Here is a 13,026-nt window from a genome sequence, read left to right as displayed (position 1 = left end):
TGGCACAACTCACACAAGGTTATCACATACCATCAAAATCGCCATCTCTTTGAATTAATCCAAATCATCCTCCTATGGTCATTTTGTACTGATAACATTCTTTGGGGGGAACAACAAAATCACCTAGGTCTAACAACTCCGATCCACATGTATCGTATCCATGATCATATCCATATGGGCACATGCAAGCTACTAAGCTGGCCGCGGCCACTTTCGAGCACTTTGACAGCCGAATTAGGACAGACATGCAGCGTGACTGCACTATTAACCTGTCGCAATTCATCGAGCCCTCAAACCTGGAAGATCTTGATGCGCCATTCAGCGAGGATGAGATTTGGCAGGCCATCAAAAGCATGCCGTCCCGCAAGGCGCCCGGCCTCGACGGCTTCACTGCGGAGTTCCTCCGATCCTGCTGGCAGATCATCAAGCATGACCTCCGATGCGTCTTCGACCAGATTTACGCGCTGCGTGGACGAGGGTTTAGCTGCCTTAACCAGGCGCTGATCACGCTCCTCCCCAAGCGCGCCGAGGCCACTGGCCTGGGGGATTATAGGCCCATAAGCCTAATTCACATCGTCGCCAAGGTCCTGGCCAAGCTGCTTTCGATCCGCCTAGCCCCCAGGCTCAACAACCTCGTCAGCAACGTCCAAAACGCGTTCATCCCCGGGCGAAGTCTTCACGACAACTTCATCCTAGTGCGTCAATCCGCACGGCTATTGCATCAGCTGGGTGCCCCTCGAGTGCTGCTGAAGCTTGACTTAGCACGGGCTTTCGACTCCGTCTCGTGGCCCTTCCTATTCGAGGTGCTGCGATGCCATGGCTTCGGCAACCGCTTCCTTGGTTGGATCGCCCTTCTCCTGTCGTCGGCCAGCACCAAGGTTCTCCTCAACGGCAACCCCGGACCAGCGATTTGGCACCGCCGTGGACTGCGCCAAGGTGACCCCGTCTCCCCACAGCTCTTCGTCCTTGCCGTGGATACGCTGGGCAGGCTCTTCCATCGCGCGGTCGAGCTCCGAGTCATGCAGCAGCTGCATCCGCGCCGCGCCATCCCCGCCATATCCCTCTACGCCGACGACGTAATTCTTCTGTGCCACCCGTCGCCGGACGATATCGCGGCGGTGAAGGAGATTCTGCAGCTCTTTGGGCGCGCCTCGGGCCTGCACGTGAACTTCCAGAAGAGCGTTGCGGCCCTCATCCGCTGCGACACCAAGGACGCTGCTCATATTGTCGCGCACCTGGGCTGCCCCATCGTCGACTTCCCGCTTACTTACTTGGGCATCCCGCTCACACTGCGTCGCCCCACGGCTGCCCAACTGCAACCCGTCGTCGATAAGGTCGCTGGGAAGCTGCCCTCCTGGAAGGCCTGGCTTATGAACAAAGCCGGCCGCCTTGCCTTCGCCAAGGCTGTCTTGAGCGCGATTCCCATTCATCAGCTCCTCGTGCTTGCGCCGCCAAAAACCATCAAACTCCTGGAGAAGATCGAGCGAGGATTTCTCTGGGCTGGCCACGCCGAGGCCCACGGCGGCAATTGTCATGTCAACTGGCGGCGCGTCTGCCGGCCTATCCAGTTTGGGGGCCTCGGCGTCCACGACCTCGAGCGCACTGGCCTCGCCCTTCGCATGCGATGGCAGTGGCTCAGCCGAGTCGATGTTGGCAGGGCCTGGAGCGGCCTAGACCTGCACTTCGCGCCCGAGGAGCGCGCGCTCTTCTTCGCCTCTACCACCATGGCTATCGGCAATGGCCAGCGCGCCCTGTTCTGGGAGGACCGATGGATCAACGGGCGTGCAATCCGAGAGATCGCGCCTCTCCTTTTTGATCTCATCCCCAAACGGCGTCGCAAGTCAAGAACTGTTGCGGACGGCCTTCACGAGAACCAATGGGCCGCGGACATCCACGGCATGATTGGCATCCTGGAGATTGGAGAATACCTGCGCCTCTGGCACGCGATCGCCGAAACCGTCCTCACTGACGCACCAGACAACATTCGCTGGAAGTGGACCGCGAACGGCGAGTACTCCGCCAAGTCCGCATACCTCGCCACTTTCCACGGCTCCGCGAGATGTCAGGCTTGGAAACTTACCTGGAAGTGCTGGGCACCGCCTCGGGTGCGCTTCTTCCACTGGCTTGCCAACCTTGATAGGTGCTGGACGGCCGACCGCCTCGCGAGGCGCAACCTGCCACACCCACAGTGCTGCCCTCTTTGCGATCAGGCTCCGGAGACTATTCATCATCTTCTCCTGGAATGCCCTTTCAGCCGCGAAGTGTGGCACGAGATCCTCTCATGGTTGCGCCTCTCTTGCCCGTTGCCCAACAACGAGGCCACTCTACACGACTGGTGGTGTCTGCACGGCACGACACCCCTAAGCCTATGCACAAGGGATTGGCTTCTGTTGCTTTGCTCGTCCCTTGGATGATTTGGAAGCATCGCAACGGATGCGTGTTTGAGGGTGCCACACCGTCGGCTACCTCCCTGGCGGCTACGATTAAGGAAGAGGCCGGCCTCTGGGCCAGAGCGGGCGCCTTGGGGCTCCAGGCCATCTTGCCACAAACATGGGACGTCCACTAGTGTGCATGTGTTCACCTTGTAAATATGCCTCCTAGGAGGATTGTACTAAACCCCTTCTTTTCAATACAATGAACCGCAAAAGTCTTTTGCGCTTTCTAGAAAAAAAGAAATCTGAGTGCCCCCAAGTTATCTTAGTCCTAAAATCCAAGTAACTACCTCAATCCCACGCGCTCCAATAATCCACCAATTTTCGTAGTCATGATTGATGCAGCTAACTCTCATTCTGACCTAAAGGAAACACAAGTTGTGTTACTCCAAGATCCTTATTTCCTTATACTACTAATCCAATTACAGATGCTTTAATAATCCACAAATTTTCATAATCATGATTGATGGTGCTAACTATCATCTAACCTATATAAATCCGGTATATACAATGTTGTTCATACTACACCCTATATTTCTTCAACTTCAATCTCCAAAGGTGCGAACTTAACACAAAGTAACCCACCAACATCATAACCATGATTGAAGTAAACTCAAATTTCGTGGCTATCTAAATCCAATATAAACCACAAGTTAAATTGACCGACTATGGATCTATATATGTACTATTGAAGTTATTTATCCACCGTAAAATTTGGTTCAAGATCACAATCACCTAACTAATTCCAAATAATTCCAAGAATAATTAAAGATTTGTTTATACACCAATATAATAATCGCCATGCTCAACTAGACCTAAGTTCTCATAATCCACCGAACATCTTTAACTATCTCCAGAATATCATTTCTACATCACCATCAGATTATCTCATCTTCAAATCATAACTACTCAAAACAACTTCCGTATGGCATCATAACTACTGAAAACAACTTCCGTATGGCATTCAGCCAACTTGGTGCATGTTGGGGCTTAAGGATGTAACATGATTGACTCACACAATCACAATCTAAAGTAGGCTTTTATTCCACACAAAAGTTATCGGTTCTTAAGCGGTGCTCTTATAATTCCATAAATTAAGCACATCAATATAAGTCCATGTTACCAGAACTTTAATAGCTAGGCTCGGTTTCTTGGGCTTAGGATTGGTTCAGAGAAAGGCTTAAGCTTGAGAGGAAAGAAACTTGGAATAAGTTGCACTTGGTACAGTTGAAGGCCTAGACTAGAGCACAACACAACTTCTATCTCTCCAAACTCACCCAAACAACGCCCTATTTTTGGCACCTCACTACACAACAACCATGTCATGCCATCCCGAGTAGTAGATCCACGTGCAGAAATCGGATCTGCTCACAACTGTTCACCATCACTGCTGATGCAAAGGCATAGGGTGAATGACGCCTTTCTACCTGCAATGCCATCTTCCTATCTTCCTCGCTTCCCATATCATCATTCCCTCACTGCACAACTCCATGTTCAAAAGCTGATGGTTGTGGTAGTCCGCTCCCGACAACATTTTCACCCCTTTTTACCACACTCCACATGCACTATCTGCTCCATGCCAGTCCGATTGGACATCCTTTGCCTGGCTACGAGTTACTCTGTGTGCTGTCTCGATCCCACAACCCGTGTTCCTGTGATGGTGCCGCAATAGCAAAACGCCCGAGCACCACCAATTGGTAGTGCACGAGCAAAGGCAGTCGGCACCGCAACGTACCCGAACAAGGGAACGTAGGATGCTGCATCAAGTCCGTGACACATAACCCGCATACAGGGGTAGGACGACAAGCCGGATCAAAGAGGAACAAAAATTGCACAACTTCAACGCCCACTTATTCTAGTTTGACCGTCTGGTGCTTCTTTGTCAACTTTTTCAAATGAGCCACTAACCACACCGGAGATTACACAACTTTAGTGTTTGCTTCTTTTGGTTCTCCATTGGCGGGTTTTGCTACCGATTCTTCTGGTAACAAGAGACCACTTTTTACACAACCAGGTATCTCATGAACATTCAGCCTCCTGGCTCTGTAGGGTGACATTCATCTCGAGTGGTAAGATCACAGTTACCCAAATAGTGCAAGATCAATTAAAGGATTTTTTATTCACCAATCTAATAATCACCATGCTCACCTACTAGACATAGAAATCAAAATCCAGCACACATCTTTGACTGTCTCCTCAAGATCCCAATAACCAAACTAAATCCATCGAAAATATCATAATCCACCGAGAAATTTGATTCAAAATCATAATCACCAAACTAAATCCAAATTGTTCTAATTAATTAAAGATTTGTTTATCCACCAATTTAATAATCAGCATGTTCACCTATTATACCTAAAATCTCATAATCCATCGAACATCATTGACTATCTTCTCAACATCACAATCACCTAGCTAAATCCATCTAAAATCTCATAATCCATTATGAAATTTTATTAAAGATCACAATCACCTAGCTAAATCCAAATTGTTCGAAATTAATCAAAGATTTGTTTATCCACCAATATAAGCGGTAAGCGTAAGCGGAAGGCCACAGCTTAGAGCAATGGCCGCTTAAGCGCAGCTTAACCGGGATTAAGTGGGTTTTTTTTAATTGACAAGAATTTGGCTGTTTTTGGATAATATGTATAAGAAAATAGGAAATATAGCACATAGGTAACTGAAAATCTGAAATACCATATGAGGTTGAGGTTAAGTGTTTCACACGGGAAGCATAAATGCATAATATTGTCTTAGAATGAGCATATATAAGATAAATGGCGGCTCTATGGCGGCTCTCACGGCCTTCTCGTGCTCATACTTCTTTTGCTTCTTTGTTGCCTTTTCTTCAAAAGCTTTTAAGCAAGCTTCTTTAGCTTATTGTGGGCACCGCAAGCAGGTCCTCACTGCATTTGAGTTTGCCGCAATGTGTTGCTTCAGCGGGTAAATACCTCATCTGACTGCAGAAATTATACCTCACTCTCTGAAGGTTGTTAGGATCAACCAGCTGACCATAGGCCCAACCCATATCATCATAATTCCTCTTGAGAATCTTTCCTCTCTCTTCTGCTGACGTTGCTGCTGCACCACCATCATCTCCTCCTCCTAGGATGTAAACGGATCGGATCGGATAATGCTTCTACCATATCCTTAACCATATTTTTTGATCGGATTCGAAGCGGAGCGGGTATTGACCGGATCCAGATTCGAATGCGGATTATATCGAAATACGGATTCGGACCAGAAACGAACAGAAATTATCGGGTGTCAAAGGTAATAGCTACTGTCAAAGTTTTTGAAAAACCAGTTTCGTCCATCGTAGTTGTACGTAGCTATTAAAGTTCAGTTTTGTCAGTTAGGATTTTCTTCAGTTTGTGAAATAAAATAAGCTCTGACCTGGTCTTAATCTGTTAGTGTAGCCTATCACTTTGAAAGGATTGAGCCCCCTGTTCACTTTTTTCTACCTCGCGTCTCAGCGTGAGTTTTAGCAGGAGCTGAAACTAAGCATGTGCGTGCATAGGAAATGCTATTGGCTAAACGGATATGCTTGTTACATGGAAGCAACCAATGATGAAACTAAGCATTACGTGCATACGCGTTGGCCCCGATCGGACGCATATGCATGCAAACCGTCGTCCGTTCACATCCATGCCCTACATTAAATTGTCTACATCCAGTAAATCATGAAACTCACCTCCAATACCTAGCAGGCCAGTTGCCCTTCGCCAGCATATTTATATCTTGCGATTATAACTACTAGGGTACTATTAGGGTTAGGGTTGTATTGTGATCGAATACTGGTGTACTATTAGGGTTAGGGTTATATTGTATTTATGAGCAGGGATTATAATTACTAATTAAATTCATGGACGACTAATTGCATATTTGGGCTTGTTAATTGGACTAAATTCATCGGATAATCCTATTTCATAACTTCGGATAATCCGTAAAAAAACACCGGATAATCCACATCCGTCGGATATTGTCGATACCATATCCACTACCATATTCGCCGGATATCCGGTTTACCATAATCCGTATCCGCATCCATATCCATCGAGTTCGTGTAAGTGCATACCATATCCTTAAAAAACGGATGCTGATTCGGAATGGAAATTATCCGTGCCATTTACATCCCTACCTCCTCCTGACTCCATTCTAGAACAGAACTAGAGAACTAAATTGCTGCTGCTTGCTATTGAAATTAACCAAGGAGGCAAGGGCCAATTAATGGAACTAGGACAACTGAATAGCTCAACAGCAAAGCAAAAGCAAAATGGTGTTGGAGTGTTGCATGCCTACCTATGGAAGAGGAAGAACAACAGCAGAGAGTACAGGTGAGAGGAGGATCTATGGATAATGGTTCTATGAATGATGGACCAGAGGAGGAGAGGAGAGGAGGACGAGATCCTCAACTGACTTGTAGGGGTGGACGTCCAGGAGGATGAGGAGGAGCTCAGATCCAGTCCAGGGATGAGGAGGAAGAATGCATGGAGCTCTCCTTAAATGCGTGAGAAAACCCTAGCCGCCAGTGGAGCTCTCCTCTCCCCCTCCCCTTCTAACTGAGCAAACCCTAGCCTAGTAGGCCAATATTGGGCCGGGCAAGTAAACACTTACCCCTTCAGCATGTGGCCCATCCTTCGCTTTTTGAACGCTTAAGCGCGCTCAGCGGTCGCTTAGCTGGCGCTCAACGCTTAAACCGCCGCTAAATTCCGCTTTTTTCGCTTAACGCTAAAATCTTCACTAAGAGGAGAAGCGAAGCGTTTAGCCGGCGCTCAACGCTTAAGCGCTGCTTAAAAACGCTTTCTTCAACGTTGCCCATGATAATCTAGTACTCATAACATTCTTGGAGAGGACAACAAAATCACCTAGGTCTAACAACTCTAATCCATATGTATTGTATCCATGATTATATCCATATGGAGCACATGCAAGCTACTAAGCTTTAGATCAAAACATCAGAATCTGAGTGTCCCCAAGTTATCTCCATCCTAGAATCCAAGTAGTTATATCATTCATTTTTGACCTAAAGGAAACACAAGTTGTGCTACTCCAAGATCCTTATTTCCTTACTGCTAATCCAATCCCAGATGCTCCAATAACCCACCAATTTTCATAATCATGATTGATGTTGTTAACTCTCATTCTAACCTAAAGGAAACACAAGTTGTGTTACGCTGCAATCCTTATTTTCTTATACTAGTAATCCAATCCCAAATACTCTAATAATCCACCAATTTTTATAATCATGATTGATGTTGCTAACTATCATCATCTAACCTATATAAATCCAGTATATCCAAAGTTGGTCATACTACACCCTAAAGTTCTTCAACTTCAATGTCCATAGGTGTGTCTTTAGACTATCAGGTTTGTCGGCTTGGTAAACAGGTTCAATTACCTTATCTTCATAGCGAAATTGTGTCTCGGCAACCTTTTGATCTTGTTCACTTGATGTTTAGGGTCCAGCTCACTTTGCATCAAAAGGAGGCTATTGCTAATATATTATCTTTATAGATGATTTCTCTCGGCAAACATGGATATATTTCATGCTTTCTTGTAGTGAGGTCTTATCTACCACCATGCTTCACACCCAATTTTTCACTCCTATTTGTGTCTTCCATGCAGATTTTGCTCTTGAGTTCATCTATCATTTGTTGCGCGGATTACTTGCTGGGCATGGCACATTTGCTCAGTACTTTTGTCATGGTCCTGATGCTCAAAATGTTGGTGTTGAGCGCAAGCATTGTCACCTCCTTAAGGAGGCTCGTGCGTTGAAGATCATTGCCTCTCTTCCACCTCACTTTTGGGTTGAGTTTGTTTCTACTTCCACCTACCTCATGAATATTCAGCCTTGCTCGCATGGTGACATTCATCTCGAGCGTACTTCTGATTGTTCTCTTGACTACTCATTGTTCGTTTTTTTGGTTGTGCTTGCTATGCTTTCTCCCCGTGATAGCACCAAACTGGCTGCTCGGTCTGTTCAATGTATCTTCTTGATTTTCGAACAATCTTCTTCTGACGAGCCATCTCCCTTGACTATTATTTGTCCTTCTATTAGCAACGCAATTCCTCTAGCTCAACCTACTTATGGCTTCCGCCTATTGGTCGCTATGGGCACTCTAATGTCGTTCTTCTCGAGACGACTTCTTATCAAGACGTCGTGTTCTTCCCGAACGACGACATGCAACTAATAGGACAGTGTTGCTCTTGAGCGCACCGACACGTGGAATCACATTTCCTTCCTCCCCCTGCTTATTCCATCACTTGTAAGTGGGTCTATAAGGTTTAGACTGTGATGGTCCTCTTGAGCGTTTATAAGCTCATCTTGTGACCTGAGGCTTTCAGCAGGAACATGGTTGTGACTATGATGCGACATTTGCTCCTATGGCCCGTATGACCACTTTTCGCACACTTCTCATTGTGATATTTGTTTGCCACTGGTTTGTCTCTCAGCTTGACATCAAGAATAAATTTGTTAACAGTGAGTTGTATGAGAAAGCCCCTCATGTCTGGCTTGAGCGTTTTGTCTCAGTGGTGACAGCGTCTAGTTTTTGGCGAGTGCTCATGATCCCGCATTTTATGTCCACCTTTCAGCTCATGGTCAAACTCTTATTTTATATGTCGATACATGACTCTCACTGACAACAACATTGAGTGGATTGCCTTTGTAAATGCTCGTCTTAGTGAATAGTTTCTATGTTTGATCTTGGTCCCGTGTGCTTCTTCCTTGGGATTAAGGTTCTTCTACGTCTGATGGCTTCTTTATTTCCCAAGAGGGTTAGAAAGGAGGGGTATTAAGAACGTCAAAGGGGGTGTCAATATCAAGTACATAGGGCATAGCTAAACCCTAGCTAACTTACATAGCATAGCAGTACTAGTAAAACTATACTTTATGCATGAAAAATAATTCTAAGTGTGTAATGCAAATATGGGTTCAACATGATTAGAGTAGGTTGCTTGCCTCGATCAGCAAAGTATTCAATGCTTTTGGTTACTCCTCAAACATCCTTGAACCTTCCAAAAAAATAACATTTTCTACTCGCCGGCAAAATAAAAAAAAATGACAAACAATCAATAAACAGTACACGCAAAAGTAGCATCATTGGAAAAACACCATCAACGTCCTGTGTGAGAAATCAAGCAAAGCTCAATGCTTTCACTCGCTGCACTATACTAGGACGGGTGCAGTTTCTTCGCTAGAGAAACAATTAATGCATATGGTTCAGACATTTTCAGACAACTAAATTGCAACATCACATTCTAGTTTCTAACCTCCGAGTGCAAAACATTAAGTCGGTTCAGGTAGGAGTAGGCCTAGGATTACCCACAGCCATGATTTAATTCTGTCAAATTTTTCACTCCAAGCACTATGCTGAATGCTTCTGACTTCCTCACGCAAGATTGTGCACGAGTGTCAAACACAAGTGTCTCCACAACATCAGAAGAGGCAATTTCATGATCCAGTCCAGGCATCCATGAATTTACGTTTTGCTAAATTAGAGATTGTTTTTAACAAGCCGTTCCACGACCTGACTAATTAGCTCCCACCTATCTCAACTAATCAGGCAGGAAAAGAAATCTACTTAGACTTGGCTCTGACTTATCGCACGCAGGGAGAAGTAAAGCTGAGGGAGGGGGCCGAGCTTACCTCTGGCAATGGAGCAGGTCGAGGTAGATGAAGCGAGCTTCTTCAAGCGACTGCGCCGCCACGTTCTTGACGAGCTTCTTGCAAGCACGCACGTAATTGCTTGAGATGAGATGAGATGAGACGAGACGAGACGAGAGGAGGGAAACGCTAGCCAGAGCAGGTAGACGAGCTTCTTCATCTCAAGCGACGACGCCGCCAAGTTCCAAGCACACACGCAATTCAGTTGCCGGAATCCGCGGCGTGAGATGAGACGAGACGGGAGGAGAGGGACGCTAGCCGGACCTGCGGGGAGAGGTGGGCGACGTAGACGCCCTGAGAGATGAGGGCGAAAAGGTTCTTGAGCGCGTCGACCTTGTCGTCGTCGAGGCGGGAGTCGAGGAGCGCCGGGATGACGGCGCCGTCCAGGTTGCCGTAGAGGTGCGCGTCCGCCCACCACCCACGACGATGCCGCGCCGCTGGCCCGCATCCCGCCCATCTCCGAATTAGTCTCTCAGTAGGCTAGCTTGCGTGCCCCGGCTCCCTCGTCGAACGCGGCGGCGCGGATCTCGGCGGCCGTCGCGTTTGCCGTGTCCGTCCCCGTTCACGGGACCGTGACATGGAGCGGGCCGTATAACCTAGGCCGTCCAGGAGAGGGACTGAGTCGTATTTACTGTGTGCAAATTGGCCCGGCCCAGCGCAGGATCACCCTTCCGTTCGTTTCCGTTTTGTTCGGTTTTTGTGATTTTCATTTTCGTTTTAATTACCTTTTTCATGTTTATTTATCTTGTGTTTTTATTTTTTACCTTTTTATTTCGCGAATATTTCTCAAACTTGCAAATATTAAAAAATGATGATCATTCTGTTCATCGAATTTAAAAAATGTTCATCAGATTAAAAAAATCATATTTTTACAAAATGTTCATGAATTTCTAAAAATATTTATTAAATTCAAAAAAGTTCACCCAATTCAAAAATATATATTTTAAAAGTTTGTTCATCAAATATATAAAATGTTCATCATTTTTTTTTAAAAAAGTTCATTTTTACCTCACATGGAGCGGGCCGAACCTAACGTGTAAGCTAGGCCGTATTTTCTGTGGGCCAGGTCCACATACATCCCTCCACGACTCTATAGGGATACAAATGGGATTAGAAGCTGGGATACGGTGAGCACACTGCGGAGGCGAAGTGCGACGATCTCAACTCCGGTCGTCTCCTCCCCCAAATCCCTCACCGGAGTGCAACCTCCTCCCACCATTCGTGTTGAAATATGGGGTAAGCTTTACGTCCATTCAATAATTTCAGAAAAATCTCTAAGGGATCATGGAAGTGACATGATAAGGAAGTGGTGGGATGTTTAGTCTCATCTTAATAGTGAAGAAGGAGTTGGACCTCCTTATAAGAAACTTTTTCCACATGCTATTGAAACTTGAGAAGAGAAGTGGTTCTCACGCGCTCCTCCTCCATAGACTGTCGCGTTGCGTCGCGCGAATGAGCGGAACCGGGTTTCCTATGCGTTTATTTTTGCCGGTCAGGAACGAAGAGTCCCGAACAAAAGAGCCACGATCTGAGACGTCAGATCGTGGGATGTCATCGACTCAAATGCGGGTGCAACCCTCATCTCTCAAAGTGGTCGCGCTCGTTGCAACAAATCACATCTCCCTCCATGCGCACTTGTGCCATGTCGTTCCTTTGTTGTTGCTGTCACAGACACGGTTGGTGGGAGAGCAGGCCTCCGAAAAGCCTGCATCTCGAGATCATGTACAGGAGAGGGGCGATTAGTATTTTGGTGAGCGTCTCCTACGCGACTGCTCATCGCCGATCGTCCACGTCCGCGTCGTCTTCATTGTCATCATGTCAACCCCAAATAAAGATGAATGTCTTGCCAGCGAGAAACTCGAAGCCGACAAGAAGGTTGTTGAAGAGGTTGTTGTCGCCACTACCGCTGCTATGGCCAACTGGCCTACTAGAGGGTATAAGATATTTATCCGTCACCTGTTTATTTTTTGTCTTTAGTTGTACTAGCTATGTGTAGATGTTTCTACTATATGCTTAGTACATGCTTATCCAATCCAAAATTAGTATGTGATCAATTCTATCAATGTCAAGTTCATGATTTACATGATTTACTAGTGAATTAAATTAATCAAAAAAATTCTAATATACCCAGCAATCCAAAAAATGTACCTAAATTATGTAGGCAATTTTTGAATCAAGGTTTTGTTGTTGTACTAAAACCAACCCTGTTTACGGGGATGTATTTTAAGTGTTTGCAGACCAAACCCGCCTTATGCGTACAATGACGAACATGTTCTGGGTCGTCGGTGCTACTCCTGTAGGAACGATCGCTCCTGAAAAGGAGAAGGTGTTCAGGGAGGCCACCGTCATCTTTGTCGGAGCAGTTCTAAGTATGATCAAAGATAAGTTGATTGACACATATTTACATATGTGGGTTGCCAAGGACTTATGGGAGGCGCTCGAATCTAAGTTCAACTCCACCGATGCTGGGAGCGAGATGTATGTCATCGAGTAGTTCCACGATTATAAAATGGACGAGAACAATTATGTATTCGAGATGTATGTCATCGAGTAGTTCCACGATTATAAAATGGACGAGAACAATCATGTATTGGAACAAACGCATAAGGAACTTCATCTTCTTAAGTGTTATTTACCCGGCAAATTAGTTGCAAGATACATAATTGCCAAGGTCCCTAATTCCTGTAGAAACTTTGCTACCATTTTGAAACATTAGAGGCGTGAGTTCTCAATAGAAAATGTTATCAGCCATTTAAGTGTTGAGTAGAATTCGAGAGCAAAGGACTCGTACGAAAAAGGGGTTGAAGGAACTTTTGTCGACAATATGTTACATAAGAAGAACTTTAATTCCTACAAGCAAAAGGGAGAGAATTATGTCTAAGAGAATACCGAATTTAAGAATAAAGGTAAGAAGATCTTCAAGAA

The 13,026-nt window shown here is 45.8% G+C and overlaps 1 protein-coding gene across 1 annotated transcript in view; it reads right to left on the bottom strand.

Moving 5' to 3' along the window:
• Window positions 1–10,644, bottom strand: part of LOC123395488 — a 30,857-nt gene extending 20,213 nt beyond the window's left edge. Inside the window, exon 1 of the mRNA XM_045090493.1 lies at window positions 10,084–10,644. Within this exon, the coding sequence (XP_044946428.1) occupies window positions 10,084–10,558 (475 nt within the window). The 5' untranslated portion in view covers window positions 10,559–10,644. The remainder of the gene's footprint in view (window positions 1–10,083) is intronic.
• Between the last annotated feature and the right edge of the window lie 2,382 nt (window positions 10,645–13,026).

This window comes from Hordeum vulgare, chromosome 5H, assembly GCF_904849725.1.
Source record: "Hordeum vulgare subsp. vulgare chromosome 5H, MorexV3_pseudomolecules_assembly, whole genome shotgun sequence".
NCBI lineage: Eukaryota > Viridiplantae > Streptophyta > Magnoliopsida > Poales > Poaceae > Hordeum > Hordeum vulgare.
This window is presented reverse-complemented; position numbering and strand designations above follow the sequence as displayed.